Here is a 24293-nt window from a genome sequence, read left to right as displayed (position 1 = left end):
GTCTAAATAATTCTAAAATATTTTTACAAGCTCTATTAAACAGCTAATTTCAATTAGTTTAACTCATCGAAAATTATGACTGTTATGACTGTAGTTTTAAAATAACTTCTGTATAATACTGGTTCTTGACAATTGCTCGATTTCAACAGGTACACTAGTTTTTTTTATTAACTAAACAATTATCACTAAATAGATAAAGGAGAAATCAATACTTTTCGCAGCAGTGTTAAATCTCAAAAACTTTATTCTCTATAACAATATTACAACAGATATAAGGATATACATTTACTATATATAGCATCTTAAATTTAGAGAAAATATCAAGTCTTATGATTTAATCCCCGCTGTGATTGTATATAACTAATCTAAATGGACCCATATCTATAAAACTCCTATATCAAAAACCTCACCACCTGGCAAATTTGGGCATCGCAAAATATAAAAGCCCACGATTCTTAGCACTTCACTCTTTGGACAGAAGAAATAGAGATAATTTACAAAATTCTAGAAAGCGTTTTCTTTTATTCACCACATCCCTCACACAAATGTAAATATTCATGCAAACTTATTAACATTTATTAGAAGATTTAGTATACTAGGAATGTGTATTATTTGTAGCACAACCTAATTAGTTTCATAACAATTAACTGAGCATTTAATGTTTAACATATTTAAACCTAATCAAGTCAAGCACACGTAAAACATTTGTGCATTAACAAAAATAACTTGCAGATTCATATTACTCAAGATGAGAAACCGCTTAACTATAGTACCAATATAACTTCCAAAATCATCTGTTTAACACTACATGTTTCTTACAAGGGTACAATGAGTAATTTTTAGTATTGCATTACACACGGAGAATACAAACAAGTGAGAATATTTATTCTTATTAGGATATGTTTGGTTATGTCAGTATGATTTTTAATCTTGTTATACTAAAGAATCAATATTTGCCCTTAAGAGAATTCCTTCAGATACATTTAAGCTCCATTTTTGATCATCAGCACTTGCAGTAAGTTAATAATTTTCATATGTGCAAGAAGTAATGATAAAATATGATAGCTTAGCATAGAAGCAAAAAAAGAGACTAAATAAGGTATTAATAAAACAAATTATTCTGAGTTAGATATTCACAAAAATAATGTAAATAGAATGTAAGCATTGAAGTTACTGGGATGTTGGTAGACTGTTGACAAGGCTAAAATAAATGCAGTAACTGAAAATAACATGGTAATTGTTTTTGTATGTGTACAAATATTACAAAGATGGGTTTGGAGTGAAATAATGACTTAAGGTTTCCCACTGTCATCTTGGCTTAGAAAGAAGAATCTGTACGCAACAGTTGCTAACAATCCAATGGCAATGGGCAACAACCAAGACTTCCAGGAACTGCAATAAGAAGAAATTATTTGTTAATAACATAAACACATAAAGGCTAATAAAGGCTTGTTAATAACATACTATACTTTTATACTTTTTATGAAATGGCGACCATACAAAGTAGGTATTTTAAGCCAAGTATGAATGGAGATTAGTGTAGGATGAGTGGCGCGATCTTGTAGTCCTGTTGGTGACTAAGGCCGACATATTCCTTAGACACAGCTGTTAATTAATAACCTATACCCATACAGCTAATGGCAACTAAGGCCCTACAGTTTATAGTGGAATCCGAACCACATTTTTGCCTTGGTATATACGAATTGGTCTAATTATCAGGATAGTACTGCGGATAGTCGTCGTACTCACTCGTGCGGACGTTAATCCACACCAGAGAGTATCGTATACTCAGTGCATGCCTATAAATATCCACAATTCGTAACCTCCAAGTAGCTGGATTACAGGACGACGCCACCCGTCCCTGTTTGGGTGATTTACAAAAATAGTTACTTTCTGGTGAAATGATGGGCTAAACAAGGGTTACTAGCTAAGTAGGTTACATAGTTGGTTCAAATCTAAAGGTCACTGGTTGGATTCCAAGCAAGATAAATTCTTAACTGTTTCAAAAATCAAACAACCCAACAATTTACATAAAAATTCTTCTATTTGGTTAAAATTGTTGTTAGAAAAATAAAAAACACCTCTAGACCTAAAATAACCTCTCTCTGGTTAAACCTTTACAAATAATACTTCCAAGCAGCAATCCTGTAAACTATATTTATCTGATTTTTAAACTGTACCTATTATTATAGTCCGATCATCCTGGTTTGCGGGCTCGTTTGAATAAACAACAGTTTACACGTTTGCACAAAATGTCATCGAAATCTGATCGATTTCACTCATGACGTCATGTTAAAGTTTAAAAAAATGTGCTTAAGTTTATCGAGTTAAAGATGAAATCACACTTAGTAAAGAAACCATGTTTATCCCTTACCTGATCAACATTAATTATAATTTTAATTACACCGAATCAATATTGAAACCGTGTTGTTGCATATTTTTCATGAAACAAATTTGAATGCAATACAACATGTGTATATAGAAACCAACCAACTGTTTGTGATGGTTATGTTATTAAGTGACAGACACTGAAGTGAAAATGTGTTCAAAATAATTAACAACACATAACAGAACGTGTTTAATGGAACATATTTTGACAGAGACCGGAAAAGATTTAGATGCTTGTGGAAACGAATATTATGTTTTATCGTTACATAAGCATTTATTGTCTGATATTTTTATTCTAGCACGATGGATTTTCATTGATGAAATGGTAATTGATAATCCAATGACATAATAAACTGACAAGTCAAAATTAATTTTGAAACTGAAGTAAATAGTCTATAGTTATTGAACTTATTTAGTTTACTAAGGTAGTCATGAGTTAAAAGATGTGATAAATATAACTTGTTAAAGCACTACTAAGAATGCCGATTAAGATACAATAAAACTAAGTCAGGAAACTACAAACTTGTTTCTCACCTTTCACAGATCAACGAAACATAACCTATGATAAAACCATTTACTTATTTTACAATTCATAACTTCATTGTTTGTCTGGCACAGGTACTTGAGCTAGTTCAAGTCAATTAAAAAAATGCACCTCTATCAAGATGAAAAGGTGTCTTCAGGAGAAACAACAAGATTCATCATTCAAAGCAATGGGAGAAAAACCATTAGATGTATCAAAACTTTATTTTTCGACCTTAGGCTAGGATTATACTAGGACGCTGGCGTCCGAGAGGCTAGCGTCCCACCTCGAGCCGAAAAATGACGTGATTTGTGTTTGGATGCTAGCCTCTCGGACTGCCATTTTATTTCAATGTTTAGTCACTTTTTGTTTATATCTATTTAAATAACATTAAGGGGGCTAATAAAGTGTGTATTTAGTAAAATACTATATTATTAGCTTAGTATAAAACAAATTGGCCAAGTTTAATCAAAATATATCCATACACAAGCAAATTCCAACACTTAACAACATTTTCTATAAAAATTAACATGGCAATTTTTAATATACTCTTTTTTTAATTTTCTCCATAACTAATAACAGTACAAACACACTTAAATATACTAAATTATTTGTTTTTGAGCTCATTGAAATTGGGAATTTTTCAGTTTTATGGGTCAAAAATGACAAACCCCCTTTTTTAGCACATACAACCCCGTCCCAAAGGTCTGTTCATGCTGGTTCGCGAACTCATTCAAGTTTATCCCACCCTTCACCTTAAAACAAAATTTCTTCAAAAATATGACAAAAGTTACTCCAGTTATTGCGTTTACAGACATATATATATAATATTTAAATCTATATGAACGGATGGTGTTTTTGGCCTCTGGGGACATCAAGATGAAAAAGTAAATCGGTCCCGGGCCTAGGCCTTACCATGCCACCTACGGTAATAGCTTCGAGCGTCCGGTGGGTTTTTTTAGCATCCGACGCTAGCATCCATAGTATAATCGCCCACATTTGATTTAATGCCCCGCTAGCGTCCCAGACGCTGGCCTCTCGGACACTGGCGTCCTAGTATAATCCTAGCCTTATAGACAGACCTTAGATTTGAGATGAACTCAAGTAAAGTGAGCAACAGACCCTAGACAGCTTAAAAAAGTTAGGTTGGGTAAAAGTAATGCAACAGACAAGTACTAGCGGCTAGTCCCTGCCCACCAAATCTGTTTGGGAGCGAAACTTCTACCCTCCCTCCTGCTGAATTTTTATTCCAGGATTAGTTTTGCCAACAGTGTCATTTGGAGGCTTCTGATTGACTATAATGAAGGTTTACTAATTATTGAAAAATTAGTTTTGTTAATAAAATAAAATTATAAATGCCTCAAATTCAATTTTATAATTTTTTATTATAAAATTAAACTGTCATAACCTAACCTTACCAACCAAAAGCGCTGATAATGAAAAAATCCAATATAGGTTTATTAATAAAAAAATAGTTCTATTCATAAAATGAAAATATAAATGCCTCAAATTCAATTTTTTAATTTTAAAATTTAACTGTCATAACCTAACCAAACTAACCAGACTTGCTGGTAATGAAAAATCGAATGAAGGATTATTCGAATAAATGATTCTGTTCATAAAATAAAACTATAAATGGCTCAAATTCAATTGTATAATGTTTTAATTATAAAATTAAACTGTCATAACCTAAACCAACCAAACTTGCTGATAATGAAAAAATCCGAGACAAAAAAAATAGTGCCACAGGTGAGATTTGAACCCGGCTCTTTCAGTTCATCAGCCCGGCACTCTATCCACTATACCACCGAGGCCGATGGCATCATATCGTATCGTTGCGGTAATGGTGTTCCCTCAGCCAATCAGAAGCCTCCAAATAACAGCTGGAGTGTAGAAGTTTCGCTCCCGAACAGATTTGGTGGGCAGGGACTAGCCGCTAGTCAGACAAGTTGTAGCACCTCAACTACTTTCTTTTTAATCCTATAGAAATGTCTGTTTGTTTGTCTGTCTGTAATATATACATACTATAATATATACTTATAGATGATAACAAAAGTCGTAAAATACACCGATAAAGATAACAATGACATAAAAACATCGCTTATTCTTTGTCTTTGTTTTTCTATTCTTTCATGAATTTCTCTTCATCCACCAATTCAACCAGTTGCCATGGTTACTAATCACCCAATCACAGGCTACCTAAGTTGTCATGATTACCAAACACCCAATGACAAAATGTTGTGACATAGCAAGCACACAGCAGACAGATGTGTCATGTGTAGAGGCCTAAGGAGCAGACGATTGTCAGTACAGGATAGCTTGACCTTGAAGCTTTGATCGACATTCCTCTATCCATTTCGCTTCCATTTACTGTAATTTTTGTCAAATGAACTGTGATTTTTCAAAAATAATAATGGGAGAGCCTACTTAATATTCATAATGGGCAGAAATGGTTAAATATACAACAAATTTTAACACAACAATTTATAAAGTTTTCTAGATATTTTTCTTGGACAATAAGGTTATGTTAGGTAAGCCTATTGTGTTGGCGGCACAAGCTCACGCTTTACCATGTGAACGCAAGCACTCGCTTGGTCGGACCAAGCGAGGAGTCAGACCATCGGAGGTCGGATTAGGGAGGTTCTGTATCTCAAAAGTCAAAATCCAGCAGAAGGATTTTGACTAAATTTTGGAATTAGGGACTTAGCCCTAAAAACGTGATTGGCAACAGCCACTAACTCAGGAAATTTTATATTTCACTACACAACTAATTTAAAATGTTAAAAATTAAAATTATGGGTAGCCAAGTAACTATGTTGGTTGAATAAAATAACAAGGAAAAAGTAAAAAAAAAAAACACTTGTAGCATGTATTTATAACAAGCTATCCACAGATTACAAAATAAAGTACAATAGGAAAAACATCAGTTGTATCTATTGAGCAAAGATTACAGTACAGATTTTGATTTTTTTGTGGATGCTCTAACTAAATGTTTTTAAAAACTAGGGGAAGAATAAGGTTGTAATTATAGGAATCGTCAATTTTGGAACAAAGTTATTGGTGGACCAGTAAGGCCTATCACAGGGAACTGTGAATGTTGTTGAAAAAAAAAAACTATTTGGTAACTAAAAGTCTCAGTTTATGAATATTATTGTGGGCTTCACTCACACCATTATTTTTGTCTGTGATGTCCAGGACTCGTCAAAACTAAGACGGCTACACAAGACTTGAAATCGTCCATGGCATCAAAATCAGGGTTGGAAAATACTATTTTTCCCCCGCACGTGCGGGGAAAAAGATAGTGTTTTCCAACCCTGAGGAAGCGGAACGTTTATAGTAAGTTCCACGAAACATCAGACATTTGATACCATGGACGATTACGTGTCTTGTGTATATGTGTGTTTATATGTGTTTTGACGAGTCCTGGACACAGACACAAATAAAGATGAGTGAGGCCCACAATAATATTCATAAATGAATAACACCTCGCCTACAAGCATGTCTTACAGAAACATAAAAGTCTTAGCAATGGACTTATGGGGTTTTAGATCGGAGAATTACAGGAGCAGAAATAGATTTGATATTTTGATCATATCACCACATCTGGGGTTTTTAATTGGCATAAAACTATTATGCTAAATACCAATGAAAAAAGAGACAGAATCTAAATTATAGCGCAACAGCGAAAAATCTTTGTCACAAGCATTTGAAACCAATAATATTATTTTGTTAAAAATTTCATACTTTTACAGAGTACAACATACAAAGTTATTTCTTATTTCAGTGATCAAATGGCTATGGTTCGTAATAAAAATGTTATTTGTAAATTAAAATTTGTCTGTTTACGAGATTGTTTTAACGGTCAAACCTAATTAACCAAGCAAGGCTCGGTCTGCCTGTACTAATCCATTAATTAAAACAATCATAATTTGTATGTAAAAGTTATATTAAAAACACACAAAATTAGTTCTACTTATAATCATAATTATATTTCTTCATTTTAAGTGGTGTATTTGGCGAGGTGTGACTAATGGGATTTAAATGTTATTACCTATTTAAAATAAATTGTAAAATGGTAATGATTTTTCACTATGCAACATAGTATGTCATCTCTTGTGAAGGTGACCATATCCATCCTCACTAAGTATTGAAAAATCAATCGTAAAATAGAAAACACAGTATTTATAAATCAATTAAATCAAAATTAAACTGTCTCAGACTCCACATACTATTTAGGTCAAAGCATATTTTGTAGAGCAAACACATTCTGAATATTTGGGCCACATCGCGGTGGGAGCACATTTCCAAACAAAGGGATCAAAACAATGCACATTGGTGTTGAATTAATATTACGGTCAACAGCAGTCCGATTGACAAGTGAGCAGTGGGGCAAGTTTGTACAAGCAATGCATCCATGTTTGTGATTGCAAACATTTGTTAGTAATCAATGTCTGTTTCAAATATCTATCTAGGTTTTTATATTTCCTTTTATCTTTTATATTATTTGGAATGGTTACCAGTCTGAATATGTTTAGCTAGAAAACATTAAATGTCATACTTATTTAGGTTTTATTTCTTTTAAAAAGGTGGCGTTTGTTCAAAGTTTCAATGTAATTTTAATTTTAACAAGAGAATGAATAGGTGGATAGTCACATTCTGAAATAACTTTTATTGCAAAATTTAAGACAAATTTCATAACAAGGCAATTTTGAGTTTGTAGCAATATTAGATGTTTCCAATACCGTTGTGTGAAAATCAAATCAGACAAAATAATAAATTTATGATTGAATGTAATGTAGTGATAAGTTGGCAATGAGTTATCTTCAGCTCGATCAATCTTGAGCAGCTTGAACACTTAAAGATATAACATGTATTAAAACATCTAGCTTTTTGAGCTAAGTAGTAATTATTACAACAATATTTTCAGAAAATACTATGATAATCTATAAACTTGTATGTGTATACCCTAATTAATTTGATATATTTTATCAATTTATAAAATAGTTTTAAAACAATTTTCTTAGTCACATTGAAAACTTGTCCAAGTGAATTGCTAAAATGACCTCCAAGGCTACACGTAATGGCACAGCCAATGTTATCATTCGTAGAGGATAGAGTTCATTGATGTTTTTTATTCAGAAGATAACTAAACTGTTTTCTATAAATTGTTATCAGAATAGTAAACCTTGCAGTTATTTTGTAAACAGTGACGTAATTCAATCATTATGTGTATACTATTTTAGAGAACAAAAAAGTAACATTGTACTTTGTATAAAAAAAATTGACTACAGAGAACATATACTTTCTTATCAGATTTTATCAAAAAGTTAGGCTATGTAAATCAAAAGTCTACTTTTAAATTGAATTGAATATTTTTTTACTGAGATTAATATGAAATAGTCACAAATATAAATAGTGGGAATGTTTAGTTTATTAAAGCACATTGAGTAAATGGCAAGAGATTTGAACTTTAAGGTAAAGTTGAGTAATTTATAAAAAGTTAACACTAAACGATTTAAAAAGTAGAGAGAGTTTATCGTTCTTGTTAAAAGTTCTGCCATAAAAATAAAAGTTTTTTGGCACATACTGATTGAAAATACCAACAGTAAAATATTCTCAATTCGTAATTAAGTTTATAAAATTTAAAAATTTTTGTGTAAGCTATGCGTTTTTGTTTATGACATTGTTCTGAATAAGTTATTTTAAATGAAACATCACTTCGCAAAACGTTTCAAAACACAGCAAAGATTAAAAACCTTATTAAAAATTTAAAAAATAAAAAAACGGTTGAACTTGAATTTTAACTGTTAGTCTGAAATAATAAAATTGGCATGAAACATCTAATAAAACACAAGCTAATGTACATACAAATTATATTTACAAGTAAAACATATGATTTATCATATCTATATACAGTATTAATAGGCAAACATGTTTCTTTAAAACCTTTTTTCTCAGCTCGTGTGAATCCACGCATAAATCTACGCATACTGTTAGAAAGATATTTTCCTGTAGATGTGCAGAATAGAATCCATTTATAAATTAAAATGGGCTCAAACATAAGCACAAAAAATTAATTTAAAATATTAAAAAACTTACAAGGGCCTAATGGATTGCCATGCTGGCGATGAAATAACAACGAAATATAAACAGAAAGTAAAAATAAATTAAATAAATCCCAAACACACGTTTTATTTACAGCGTGGGGTGAAAATAAAGAAGTCTGTATATTTTCTATATTTTCAATCGAGTTTTCGACCACTGGACGACCTCTATTAGCAATTATTGTAAAGAAGTGCAATTCATGTTGAAAGGATCACATTACTACTATTAAACCCTAATAACAACTAAGGATCCCAGAGGCAAGGCCACCAAAATGTGCTGACTAATGCTGAGAGCCTTGACCTTGACTTCTAAGCTAATCTTGGTGGCCTCAACCCACTGTGGATTCCACAATGATGAACCAATCAAGTAAAAATAACAGCCAATGCCTTTAGAAATAAAAAACCTTTCAACATGAACATCCAAAACTATTACATAAAAACATCGAGCTTTTAATTTTTACTTTAAAACTAAGTCACTAAACCTGCAATTATAATCAATTAATGCAATAGTAATTTTTGAGTTACTATTTTGGGCTCTGTTATAAAAAAATAGAATCCTTTTACGTTAAGTAGATCAAATTATTTTGTTAGGGCATACGCAATTGGGACTTTTTAGAAGAGAATTAAAATTAAAACTGTTGATGATACACCTGGAATCAAACCGGTCCCACAATTTTGCTTAAATCTCATACAAGTATCAAATTAAATTTGTTTCGTCACTTGAGTCGTAAAATAAATCCAAGCGTTGACATTAATGTCAATACATTGCTCAGAAATAAGTATATTACTCATGGGGATTCTGTTTTTGGTTTGCAAAATAAATAAAATTGTAGGCCTATTTCAAAAGAAAAAAAAACTTACTTTAATACATATTTTAAGAGGAGCTCTTATTATTTACAGTGGACATAATTTTTAATTAGCCAATTAATGTGTTTGACTACGGTAAACAATAACCTTATCGATCTCATACTACACTAAATTAAGATACCACTAATAACCAAATTCAAAATCTACTTTAAGATGATCATTTTACTTCTTTCTGATTTTATGGAAATAGCTTTGATACTGCTATTTTGATATTTAAATGTGTTATATTGCATTAGTACTAAACTTAGGTAAATTTTTATATAAACTTTAAAAAGTGGTTTCCAACTATAGTTATTTCCCTGGCAGAGTACTCTACAAACAAACTGATAAGAGCAAGGTTTGATAAGGTGCACAGCTGTTTTGTGTGGTGAACTACAGCAATGACTTGCAGATCTGATCAGTAGCCACAGATAAACACTCGTGCATGACAAAGCGTATTTCCATCTCTAAGAGACGAGGAGGTGAAAATTAACATGGCAAAAATATCTACATTCAGAACATGTTTTGAATATAGTTGGAACAACTTTGGGTGCAAAAACAAACTACGTCCATGGAATGGTATAAATGCCATAGCAGAAAGAAGTATATTAAAGAAAATGTAACCATGGAGTGTGGTTTTCAAGATATAAATTCTATTTGATCCCAGAAAATTGCAAATTGTTGTGCACAAAATTAAGTAACCAACTAATAATATTACAGATTTTTTACATCAGGGGTCAATCTTTCAACATTTAGTCAAAGTGCTTATGAGAAACATAGCTGTAAAAATTGGGGGCTTGAGAATATATTTTCAACTTGATTTGCATTGTTTCACAAGCAGATATATCTAAGTAATAAATATTTCTTGCAAGTATTTCTATCATGATTTCTGGAATATTATTGAGACAGATAAACCAATTTAGGCAAGTTGTAGATAAAAGCGAAAATAGCCTGAAGCCCGACACCTTGGTGATAGTTTTGAACAACATACCGCTGTGTCCGTTACAATAGCATGCACCAGCGGCAGGGTCTGTACAAGTAAGCAATCATAAGCAAACAGCCGACAGCAATCAACACTTCATTATATTCATAACAGAACCGTTAGTCATGTCACCTTATTGTTATTATTTAGGTTAGTACTTGACTCATTAAAATATATTTTTTTAATAAAACAAAATCAAACACAACAACTATAAATTTATGATTGTTACAATATAAAATATTTTATTTAACTGACCTGTCGCCATCTCCAGCATCGGTCTTTGGTACGGCGGTGGCTTTCTTTTCTTCTTTTTTTGACCTCTCAGACTGAAAAATCACTTTATGTCAGTTTTAAAATCAGAATTAGGCCTAGGCCTAAATAGAAAATATAAACAAATGTTAAGGTAGGCCTAGCCTAGGCAAAAATGCATTTGATTACAATTGAAGGGAATGTTGTGCTCCAAGTGTCTGACTCTTCTAGCAAATAGTTTAATAATCAGTAATGCAGATTGCATACTTTGCTTCTCTAAATTAACTATGTCCTTTTATCTGTTCTCACAGTTTAAAGTAAAAGCCAGTTTCTTATCAAATACTTAGGACTGCTGTGGGGATTTGGTTTTAAACGGTTGAATAAGAATATTACGATTCATCTTACCTCTGCAAGTTCCCCAATTTTGTATTTTTTCATCATATCTCTTGCGTCTGTAGAGTGGCCGACATCTTCAAATGCTTCCGTTGCATCTTTTCCCAACTGCTCCAATAGCACCTCCTCTCCACCCGGATGCTGAAACCACCATATCATGTAAGATATCTCAAAACTCGCATGAGCTTGATCCAGATAATTATGGTATATATATTAATAGAATATATTAGTAGAATATATTAGTAGTAATAGCAGTACTAAAGTAATTGTAGTTACTTCATTACACCATCACAGCCTAAAGTGAAGATTTGTTTAAATTTCCAAGGTCGGAAAATTAGCATATAACTTGAAAAGACACTTTTGTCATGCCAGTGCTGCACCAATTAAGTTAGAAAATTGACAAAACAGGACAATGGTGGGCCTTCATTATTTAGCCCAGCGGTTCCCAAACCTTTTGGTCTGACTACCTACTTAAACATCTTGGAATGTTTTGCCAACCTACTTAATCAATTTTATTAATTAGCCCTATATATTATTATATTTTTATTTATCTTAACGTGTTAAGTATCTATTGAGAATCAAACAAGAAAACTAAAGAAGATTACGGAAACATAATTTAAAATACAAAATTAAGTCCAAAACATTATGTATATCAAAAACTTTAACTATGAAGAACTGAAGTTTGCTATTCATAAAATGGTATAAAACTGAATTAAACTGTTAACAAGATATACTTTATTTTGATTGAATGTTCCCATCTACTGTAAGTGCTGGACATTTGATAAACATAGGTTACATCTGAATTTAATTTTCAAATACACCAAGTGGGAGATGTGAATAGATTTTTACGATACTACAGAATTGATATATTTGTCCTGTGTTTTGAACATCCATTTTATTTGTATACACTTCCATAACACTTTGTTTAATGTGTAGTAATTATCCATATATCAAAATTAAGTGTAACTCTGTAGTTATAAACTGGACAGAAAACAAGTCATGAAATATGTTCCATTTTCGTTTGATTCCAGCAAGTAGGGTTTTAGGTCTAGTCCTATTATAAATCTAGACTACTTTGGGTCAAGCTCAAAATTAACAATATTCAGTAGGGTATCTAGTATAGCCTATTTAAGATAGTGGAAAGTTTAAGTAAGTATTTAAGTCGTGATGCCAGAAATCCCTCGTAACTCAAACATAGAAGCATTTAACAAGAAGTTAATTGTTTACAAAATTAAACTTTACATAGGCCTACCGGTTAATTTGTCTACAGAAAACCTAGAGTTATAGCCTACTGTATATATATAAGCATCTTCTAGCAAATTTCCCTATAGGGAAGTAGCTACCGATATTACCGTAGGTGGCACGGTAAGACCAAGGCCCGGGACCTTAATAAAATGGTCTAGTTCATGTACGTCCACACTGATCGCTGGGGTAGACGAAATTTTGTTTCCATTATTTTAGGGTTATTTTCATGATTTGTTCTTTACTATTTGGTTATATAACTAGGAGACCAGTTGATTATATTGTTTATTTGGTTAAATGAGGTTTTAAATGACTGAAATAACAAGAAACAAATTGTAAACAAAACACAACCTCTACAGTTGGACGTACAGAACTAACAATAAAATTGGCTTCAGCTGTTCTATAAGGATGTCAAATCTACTAAGGGAGTATGTTTTATCTATGCTGTCATCTGTTGTTATCATTAAGTGGGTATATTTCATACTCTTTTTGTGGACTAACTTATTTTATTGGAGAGCTGTCTGTCTTCCCTTGAGAAAAATGTTTCAAACTTGGTTTTGATGGATGATTTTAATGTTAACCTCATTGGAGAAGATCCCAAGAGATCTGCCCTAATCTATCTCCTTGGACTTTTCATTACCACAACACAACCGACGAGAGGCCACTCCTGCATTGACAACGTAGCAGTAAACTTCAATACCTGGGACTAGGCCAGCGTCGTCTAACACTTCGACACAGATCACTCGGCAGTGGTACGGTAATGAAATGGAATACTTCTTCAAATGTGGTGAATCCTCCTTTGAATTCATGGTATTTGAAAGAGATCAAACATCACAGTTTATTCGAACCCTTAATTTAAACTAGGCTATCTTACATGCGAATGGGTGAGTGCCAGAATAATACCGATAGGGTTTAAAGGGGCAGAATAGTAAGTTATATCAATATAACCGTATTTCAGTAGATATAAGTTATTCACAATTCAATGTCATTAGCTTTAAGCACTTAAAAACTAGCTTAGAACTTAGGGATGTTGAAATACCAAATGTTTGCACATCTAACTTAAGACAATCGATCAGGGTTTATTCAAATGGGCTGCACTTTAGTTTACGTCCTAACTTACATTTACTCACACAGCCACATACATAGACCAGTTTCATTTTATAATCAGCTGGTAGTTAATGTGTAAGTTAAGTTAACATGTGTAAGCAAAAAAAAAAAAGATTTATTTAGTAAGTTAGGTTCTTATGGAACTGAGGTCACACCAACGCCATTCAAGGTGACATATCTCAACTGTAAAGTAGTAATGGTATACAAATGATGTTATTTCTAGTTCATAACAATGTTATAAACATATTTCAAAAGAAAAAAAGAAAATCGTGACAAGGGGATGGTAGCAATAGAAATTTATATTAATTTCCCATTTTCTTGAGGAAATTTTTAATAATAGCCTACAACAAAACTGATAAATGATGATCCTTTTATAGAAATGGTGTTAGGTAGGCCTATCTTCTATTATGCAGTAACTAACATGTATAGATAAGTAAAAGAAAACGATATTTAGTAAGTTGGGTTCAAATGTAACCGAGGTCACACCAACACCATTAACGGTGGCATATCTCAAAACTGCAAAGAACAGAGGGTATATACAAATAATGTTATTTCTAGTTCATAACAATGTAATAAACATCGTTCATAAAAGAAATCAATAAGATCGTTGTATGGGGTACTACATAGGCCACCAATAAAATATTATGGTAATATTCTTACACATTTCAACTAACTAGCACAATTATTATAACTTACTATAAGGTGTATAGTGCTAGAATACGCTTTAAGCGTTTACTTTGTTTACTCCATGGAAACATTCATTCATTTACATTCAGCAATTTATGCAGTTTTTACATATATTTTATGCTCAAGGTTTGACGGGAACTGCCGAACGCCATCTTGGCCGTTTCGCTAAAAGAACAAATTCCCGCCACTTGATATTTTGCAGGTTATGTCGTCTGCTTTATGACGAATCCAGCTGTGACGCCATCATTGTTGTGACGTTTAAGGCTTGTCACACACTGCGTCCGATCTGGTAAAATTGGATCAGGCATGCCGGATCAGGTAAATTCGAAAACCATTACCTAATTGAAATGGAAGTCTCCACACTGAATCCGGTCCGGTGCGTCAGGTAGGGTCCGGTAAAATTAAGCGATAGGCTTCCGGCGCCGGAGAGCTCGGTACATGCGCCGACAACTTCTACTCGTACCACGTGACATGGACAGTAGGCACTGACAGTAGCAGCAGACGTGGTTTTGTTATGATTCTTGTCCTCAATCAAGGTATAAAATTCTCCCTAGCAGCGGCTACACTTGCCCGATTCGGTCCGGTCCTCCAAAATGCGGAACAATGCTTCCCCACGTTTTTAAATGGAGGCGGCTAAACTTACCCAATTCGGTCCGGTAGGGTCCGGTTCGGAGCGGAACAATCCTCCAGGGTGCATTCATCCGAATTTGGCAGAAGCATTTGGGGCGGACCGGACCGAACCGGACAAGTGTAGCAACCTACTTTTTTTATTTATTTATTTATTTGTCATGAGAGCCGAAGCCCCCTGCCTGCATACCCGGTACCTATCCGTTAGGACATACCCGGGCCTCATGATGTAGGCCGAAGCTTACGCATCAACCTTTAGCACATCATGGGCGGATGACTTAAGGTCATCAGGCTCGCCGGCTGCCGAAGCAGACCCTTCGGAAGGAGGGTTGCCCCTCAATCCTAACCAGGGATTCCGGCTGCTTGTTTAAGCGTCACTCCACCTGGCATTTAGTGCAAGCAACACTCGGGACCTATCTAATCCCTGACAGGCAGAACCCGCCATCAATAGCCAGGAGGAAGGGGACCGTCAGCACGCTGACGGGGGGAGCCCCAACCTCCCATTTACACTACTGCCCGATCGAGGCCTTACCCATTGCTGGGAAACCAGAGATAACCAGAGCGATAGATCCCCAGATACCCCTGGCGGGCTCGGACCCAGCACCCGATCTACTTCGTTTGCCCGTCAGACCCAACATCACTGCCAGGCCATCAGGGTTTCCCAAAGGAGGCAGGTATAGAAGTGGGACCCACCCGGATGAACCTATCCACCAGAGGTGGCGACACCCTTGACTCAATTGAGGTTCCGGGAAGAACCCCCCACACTCAAGATAACCATACCGTCCGTGCTCAGAGACAGGGATTGGTTTGCATAAGTGCCTACAAACCGTTGCCTTCACACTGCGGAAAGTTACGTTGCCCTTGAGTGTCCCCGTGAGCTACGGGTACTTGCCCGTTTTCACCTCCAGGAAAGGTTACTTCCAAAGTCGAGGATTTGCCCACTGAATGCTGGTCGCACACAACAAGCAGGCCGAAGCCCAAAGAACCACAGACACAGGTAGGTTAGAGATTATGATGCACTTCCATCTCTCCTAGAGCTAAACACCCCTCCATCCTGGATAAAGGAATGTCACTGGGACCCAATGCCCAGTCGTCCATGTCTGTGGCCAACTTGAAAATGCCGATACCAACACGGAGCATTTACCTCCCCTCTGGGGGATGTAGCAACCTACTCCCGAAATTGAGGAAAATGAAAATGAGGATCGGACGTGGTTCCGTGAGTACTCGGCTATTTCCGAAGTCTCGTGGTTTCCTCGTGCCGCATTTCAAACTAATTTAGAAAATGAAAAATATATCTTTGTGTTAATATACACTGTTATATTGAAATACCTTTTCAAATTTGTCAAGTTCTTTTAAAAATATATAACCAATGAATTATTGAATACCTATAAATGTAAAGTATTGATGTATTATATCATAGACTAGGCTAAGCAACACAAGTAGACTCCTCATCCCATTGTAAATTTTGAAGCTTGTTTTTGCGTCTAGTTCATGTACCGTACGTCCACACTGATCGCTAGAGTAGACAACATTTTGTTTCTATTATTTTAGGGTTATTTTCATGATTTGTGCTTTACTATTTGGTTATATAACTAGGAGACCAGTTATTGTTTATGATTACTGTATATGGTTGTATTAGGTTAAACGAGGTTTTAAATGACTGCAATAACAAGAAACAAATTGTAAACAAAACATAACCTCTATAGTTGGACAGAACTAACAATAAAATTGGCTTCAGCTGTTCCATTAGGATGACTAATCTACTAAAGGGAGTATGTTTTATCTATGATTATATATACTGCTACTTCATTGTTTAAAATGGATAGACCTATACAAATATTAAATGTTTGTAAACTAATTGATTTCAGATAGGTAGATCATTTAAAAGGAAAATCAATAATAATTTTGATGTGCAAACATTTATTTATACAGTACTTCATGTTAGGTGTTATAGCAAATTACAGTTGTGAAAATAGACCTGACATTATTTTGGCAACAAGCAGTGTTGTTTTTAATTCTGACGATGATAAATAAAAATAGCTATTTAAACATGTACAGTAGGCCTAACATGTAGGCTACAGTTTTTTTTTTTTTTTATTTATTTATTAAAAGCATGATAATTTATTGTACAAAATATCGTACAAGTGTAGCTACCTCTTATGGCCGGACCAGACCGGACCGAACCGGGCAAGTGTAGCCGCTGCTTTTGAATTCTTTTTACTCACGCTTATACTATGTGCCCACAACATCTTCTGTCGCCGACGCTCTTCCTCTTCCAAAGCAAGAGCTGCTGCAACTACGAAGATCTCTTCTTCACGGTCACTGTCAGTTATTGCTTTAGGTAAATTTTGTTAAAACTACACCCTAACTTATGTGTTGTTGGTTAAACACTTCTTCAACTCACAGTACCGCTGTCCACGCATATAGCCTACTGGTCGCCGTAACTGGAACGCCTGATGCAGTGTGTGGAAATTTGCCGGATCCAGTGACAAACACCGGATCAGGATTAACCGGACCGGACGCAGTGTGTGACGAGCCTAACTGTTACGTATATTCGTCGGAGGGGCGGTAGGAGAAGTGGGAGGGGTTATTACTTATCTATTGCCAGTTTCACGCTGATAAGCCTAGGGGAAGCCAAACTTAAGTTAAATAACCAATAAGTTTAAGGACAAGTTTTTTTAAGTTAAATACTTACAAGCTAGGCACCAGTGATTAGCCAAAATATTTCAGTGGATAGCCTAACTTAACTTGCCTAGCCTAGTAAACTTACGGTAGGCCTACCGTAGGTAATTATCTGTAGGCATAAGAATTAAGGATTAGGCCTAGGCCTACATCGGCTGCACTTTACTATAGGTCCTACACTCATTCGAATGAAAATATCGATTACCGGTATTCGATTGTTTCATTCGATATATCGTTCGGTTAGTTTGGTTAGGTTAACCTTACCTAACTAACCATACGATATATCGAATGAAACAATTGATTAATCGATATATTGATCGATATTTTCGGTCGAATGAGTGTAGGACCTAAAGTAAAGTGCAGCCCCTACATCTGGGTGTATAATTTCACTAGGCCTATTGAAGCTGTTACAAACGGTACATCAATGTTAAGCTATAAGCATGCCTAACTTAAGCTTATTTAACTTAGGCCAACTTTAAATATTAACTTAAATTTAGCTTAGACCTAGGCCTAGTGGAAATACTGGCCAAATGGCAGTTAGGCTAAATTTGCTTACCTCATTCAGAAAATCTGTCACGTCGTAAACTACGTTGTGAATTACAATCACGGTTGAATTCTTATCTTCACTTTCAGCTTTGATTTCTGCGTAAGTGTACACTTTGTCAGAAGCCATATCTGTAGGCCTAGTAAGTCTACGCTATAAATATCAAGTCCTAAGAAACAGGTAGGGTATCTGAAATGGTCACGAGAAAGTCTGATAAACTATTTCCGAGGTTAATCAGATTAAAATAGCATCAATGAACAGTTAAATAACAAACTGTAGATTTTTATACACCAACACTGATCACTTCCCTAACCACGTCCTATTCAAGAAGATTAATCTCCCAAGGTTGAAGGTTATTTAAATTACGAATTTTCTTCGCGTCAATCCGAACTACTAAACTAACTAATGGCTTGGCTTTATCTACTACAGTCAGTCAGTCTCAATCGGCAGTCAGTTCAGTATATTGTATAGTGTATCTGTATACAGTATACAGACGTCAGGGTCAGAGACAGACGGAACGGAGTCGAGTATTCAACACCGTCAACACCGAACACCAATAGAAAAGAAACAGATTACAGATTACAGACAGACAGAGACAGGAGACAGGACAGGAGGACTGATCAGTGATTGGTTGGTTCTTTGGTTTTAGTTGCTTTGCGAATACACACAACACAACAACGCAAAAGCAGGTTTACACTTTGCAGCTGCGGTCACAAAACAAAAAAATACAATATTACCATAGAGAAAGGCGCAGTGCTACCAACACCAACTAAATTGGCTGCCTAGCATGAAGTACACAGTAAGCGCCCTCCCGATCACTTGATCAAAAAACTGTTATCTATTCTATAACGATGTTAATTTGTGAAATTTGTTTTGGTTGTGTAACTGTAATTTCCATTGATTAGCAGCAAAAATGGCCCACCACCACTGCGCTGCTCCCACTACAACCTGTGGGCAATGGATGGAGTCCCACGCCCACAGCATTGTGACCGCTTCAATTCAAGATCAAATGAACGGTATCAGCAATCTGACACATAATTTCTCCCATTAACTTGTCAACAAACTTTATCAATAGATAATAATGGTTAAAGTTTTGAAATTTCTGCATGAGAAAGAGTTTCGATAAAGGCCTTTTTGCCGCTGCTTGGTTTGAATTATTAGCTGTTGTCATAAATTCAAAACAAATTAATAATAATTAATAGTGCTCCACCCTGTTGGAGACCTTATAAACTTTTAATGCTATTAAACGTCAACTTACTTATTTAGTAAAAAAAAAATAGCTGTTAAGATTCCTTATGAACTAGCTGTTCCCCGCGGGCTTTCGCCCCGTTTTACTTAGTACAGGTAACTTATGATAAAAAAAAAAAAAAAAAAAAAACTATTGGTCAAATATCAAAAACTATTGATCAAATATCAAAAACTATTGATAAAATATCAAAAACTATTGATCGCCGTACCGGGCTGGGTATAATTTCAGGTGGCTTTTCATGGCTGTTCGAAGAATAACATTGGACTTAATAAGCTGTTAGGGCAGAGCCCTAGGAGAGTATTAAGATACAATATGGTATCTCCAGTTTGAGGCTATAGCCATCCCTATACAAATTCTTCTTCGAACAGGGCTGGTTTCAAATTGGGTCAAATCTGCTTCAAAATCACTCTTAAAATTATAAACAATGATTTGAAGTCTTTTTTTAACAGTGTAGATTTGTTTCTCAAGTGTATCCCCAACCTTTTAAATAAAAAATCCTATACTTTTATTGTTCGCTCACCCTTAAGCCCGTGATTATATTGATATATATATATATTAATCAACTATAGGAAATATAGCTCAATTGCTGAAAATTTGATTCGTAAATTACGATTACGAATCTATATCGGAGTTTGTATGATAATAAAGAATAAAAAACTGAATGAACAATTTATAATCTATCACCTTTAGTATCCAATATTCAATCTATTACGATGGCTATTACTTATCCTTCGGCATTTCAACTGAAACGTAAAGCTCACGCTGCAATATTTATCCCAAACTAACGGAAAACATTTATAAACGAAACTATATTGGAACGAAATTTAATGTTAGTGTCTTTTATAGGTTACTAGCTGGCCCGACAGACGTCGTCCTGTCCTAATGTGGTTTTATGTCAATGCTCGTTCATTTTCAAGATGAGCTTGTTCGCATATGGCTCAATCACGTCCTGGTTAAAGTTCGTTTTAAGAAGCTTTTGTCATAAATTAGGAAAAATATAGTGCTGCACCCTGTTGGTAAACCTATTAACTTTTTAATGCTATTGAACATCACAGAATCAAATTGGTTGAACCAGCTGTTATGATTGTTTAATTCCATTTAAATATGAGTACTCATAAGGTTAACATGGGAAACTCCAGAGCCACTGGGGCGGAGCCCTTTTGACGGATCTGCACCAAACTTCAAACAAACCATCCTTAATAATGCTTAATAATGCCTGAAAGTTTCATTACAATCTGTCGAGCGGTTTCGGAGTCCATAAAGGACAAACAAACAAACAAACATACATTGGATTTTATATAGATAGGTTTAGTTAAGTCGTTGTATCAATGTTCAAATGGAATGGCGAAAAAACTATCTGATCGTAGTAGTGGTATCTTTAAGTTTTGCTAACTGTTTCAAGCATACACGTATTATTCCTTAATAGTTTTAATACTTTTCACTGAAATGGCGACCATACAAAGTTGGTATTTTAAGCCATGTATGAATGGAGATTAGTGTAGGATGAGTGACACGATCTTGTAGTCTTGTTAGTGACTAAAGGCCAACATATTTCTTAGACAAAGCTGTTAATTAATAGCCCATATGTTTTATACTACTGCAATCTACCTGTGTAAAAATCTGGTATAACATTTCAGTAGGCTTATAGGCTTGGCCTCATATTTAACATAATTATTTGTTTCACCAATAACGATCCCGATTATTTCTGTGAAGTCATATCCGTAGTGAAGTATAAATACCTCTTGCAATGAACCAATGCGAAACCGTTTGCAAAGAGCCTTCGCTTCGTCGGAATGGCCAATGTCGTCAAAACATTGAGTGCCATCCCCACCCGCCAACCCCAGAAGAATGTCTTTTCCACCAGGATGCTGAAAGCAAAGCAAATAAGAAACAATGGTCAAAACCGTAAGTCGTTAGAATATAGACATCTGTAATATTCTACAAACAACTTAAGAAACGATTACACAACATGTCTCTTTTGGCGATAGTTGCGGAATACTTTGTAGACCAGCTAATCCTGAGCTAATACGAAAGTTTCCTGAGGCATAAAGTGATCCATAATTGACAACTTTCTCTTTGCTTCACTAACATCTGCAGGAGAGTTAAACTAATATGTACAGTAAACATAGCTGCAACCTTCAAACAGGCATAACCTTGGAGGCCCTATATTCTCCCTCTTTTGTATGTACCATTGTGTAATTTGTTCTAAATTTTGTATATTATAAATAAGTCTTAGCTATGTAAAAAGCAGATATTTGATCAGACCTGATAAAATTATGAACTTGTCAGTGCTTGTCTTTGATTTTCCTTTTAATTGACTAAACAAATTGTAAATAATATGTAAAAAAGGAAAATAAATTCATTATGAAGTGATATTCATTTACGGCAGGTATGAAGGTATGTCCGTGATCACAACAGGAGTATGTAATTGTTGAGTTAAATACCACACGATTCATCTTCAATTTGCATATGACTGATATTTTATATGCATTTGAAGTATAACTCTAATTGAATAAATTTATATTTAGGGAGAACGCGAACCCACCCTGTGGTGAATTCATTTACGAATGAACGAGTTTGTGTAATACTGTATTTTTTTCGTCACTTTAAATGTTAATTGACTATATGACTAAAGCCAACAATTAAGAGGAGTGTAGATAAGAAATTATTTGTACCTATACATGCAAAGAGTACCTATATATGAAAGAGTTTTCATAATTATAAGCACTTTAAGGTAAAAATTGTCAACTATCCCAAAATTGGGATAAAAAAGTAATTAATAAAACCACGTTTTGAGACAAATACATTAAGATAGACGTGGCTAATGATTTGTTCAAAATTCAAATTTATGATTTTAGTTTTTAACAAGCAAACCTTGTTTTCCCTAGCCAGTCTTTATTATACAACATATTTTTTTACCTATTTGTTTAGGTTTGTACATTTCGGGGTGCCGGTAATGTATTTACTGTATTATTTAATTTAACTTACAATATGGTATTTAGAGATTAAAAAACACAACATACCTCTTCTAAAAAGTTGGTTAGATCGTGAACGTTACCATGAATAACGACCCAGCAAGATTCTTCATTGTTATGTTTCTTGATTTCTGACCACGAAAACATTTTTGCTCAAATGTTAGAGAATATGTAAACTGCAAATTAAAAAATAGTACCTATTCTTTCAATAACGCACTGTGTTATTTTACTGTGCTATTACACTCACTTCGGGTCCAGATGAGCCGGTACTTGTGAAATTCCGAATTGAAATACCGCAGAAAGTAAGAACGTCACAGTTGTTTACGGTAAATTTAGACTTAAGTCGTTTAGACACTCCTGCAGTAAGAGGAAATCAAAGTGTTTGTGTTGAAATAGTTTTATAAATGTTCCGTTAAGAGAATTAATTCTTGAACAGAACCATGGATAGTAAATATCGTTTATTGGTTAACAGAGTCAACCGCTTCTGATGTATGCGCACTGAATGACAAGGCAGTTAACTAGTCATTAGCACAAAACACAAAACAACTGGACGACATACCAACAACTCCGAATTTACAACATCTAAGTACTGTACCAAACGTTTTATAAGCTTGCGAGGGTATATAATTGGATATAATTGGCGCTAGGTAGTTCCTATTGCTAATTAATTACGATTCAGAAGTACCATTAAAACAACGGGACAGAAACCATATAATTCAATAGCAAAGTGTATGACTTACTAATAATTAAGGAGTTTTGAATTTACAATCTAAATTAGATTTTAAGTGCGTTGACTAAAGCAGTCAGCAAAACGACTCAATGCTTTCAAAACTTAGTGATGTTTAATGATATCTGAATATAACTTTATAAATTAAAAACTGTCGTGAAACATATCAATAGGACATAATATAGTTCTGTGTAACACGCGAGAGATGATTTTCAAAAGATATTGCTACCGAAAATGAATTTTGAGTAAGTATTTAAAGATTTAAAACCCCGTGTATGTATTCAACGAAATGATTTCAGCAATTCCCACAAATATTGCACCTTCTGGAAAAACTTTTGTAACAGTTTTAGATGGCCAGAACACAGAACACGGTGAAAATATACCTATAAAGATATACAAAACACATTATTTGCACCCTTAAAACTTTAATGTATTAGCTGTTAACACTATCCAAACTGTTGTAAAATGATGATAGTTTTCTAGAAGTTAATGTTAATAGAGTGAGATGGATACAGTTTACAGCAACCTGCGTACTCAGTCAATTCCCAACAGTTTTTGACTAAGATGAGATCATAATATATAGCTGAAGCTGATCAGACGTTATATGTTGATATTTTTGCTAATGTATTTATTTATCTTTGCAATGGTTGTGCCATTTTCCTACAATCTCTAAAACAAAACAAAAATTAAGCCCGTAGCTGTCACTAATTCAGCGTAGTTTAAAAAGTAGTGGTAAAAACACAAGGCTATGCCGGGCGAAGCCGACGGGTAACAGCGATTATTATCTAAAGTCATGGATAAAGGTATTTTCTCTTCGACTATTTTCTGTAACGAACATTTTATAAACAATCTAGCTGATAAACATAAGTTATGTTCATCTATTCGTAATACAGCGTATACTTCGTTGAATACAGTACAGTAGGCCTACGTGTAACCATAGACTATTCTCATCCCATTGTAAATTTTGA

General features: G+C 34.4%; 1 protein-coding gene across 2 annotated transcripts; it reads right to left on the bottom strand.

Moving 5' to 3' along the window:
* Positions 1-226: 226 nt before the first annotated feature.
* On the bottom strand, positions 227-23025 carry LOC128992250 (cytochrome b5-like). 2 transcript variants are annotated; one of them, XM_054415729.1, is made up of 5 exons: positions 22647-23025; positions 21363-21491; positions 11498-11626; positions 11099-11169; positions 227-1392 (listed from the first exon to the last, which is right to left on the bottom strand). In XM_054415729.1, exons 1-5 carry the CDS (start codon positions 22743-22745, stop codon positions 1293-1295), a joined length of 528 nt encoding a protein of 175 aa, XP_054271704.1. In that variant the 5' UTR covers positions 22746-23025; the 3' UTR covers positions 227-1292. The 2 variants fall into 2 exon arrangements, with proteins under 2 accessions (XP_054271704.1, XP_054271703.1); XM_054415728.1 differs by lacking the exons at positions 21363-21491; positions 22647-23025 and adding an exon at positions 18387-18942.
* Between the last annotated feature and the right edge of the window lie 1268 nt (positions 23026-24293).

The sequence above is a fragment of the Macrosteles quadrilineatus genome, unplaced genomic scaffold (genome assembly GCF_028750875.1).
Source record: "Macrosteles quadrilineatus isolate MER2022 unplaced genomic scaffold, UCM_ALF_1.0 Scaffold_4__1_contigs__length_99947679, whole genome shotgun sequence".
In the NCBI taxonomy this organism is placed as follows: Eukaryota; Metazoa; Arthropoda; class Insecta; order Hemiptera; family Cicadellidae; genus Macrosteles; species Macrosteles quadrilineatus.
The sequence above is the reverse complement of the archived record's forward strand: the minus strand, read 5'-3'. Positions and strand labels throughout refer to the sequence as shown.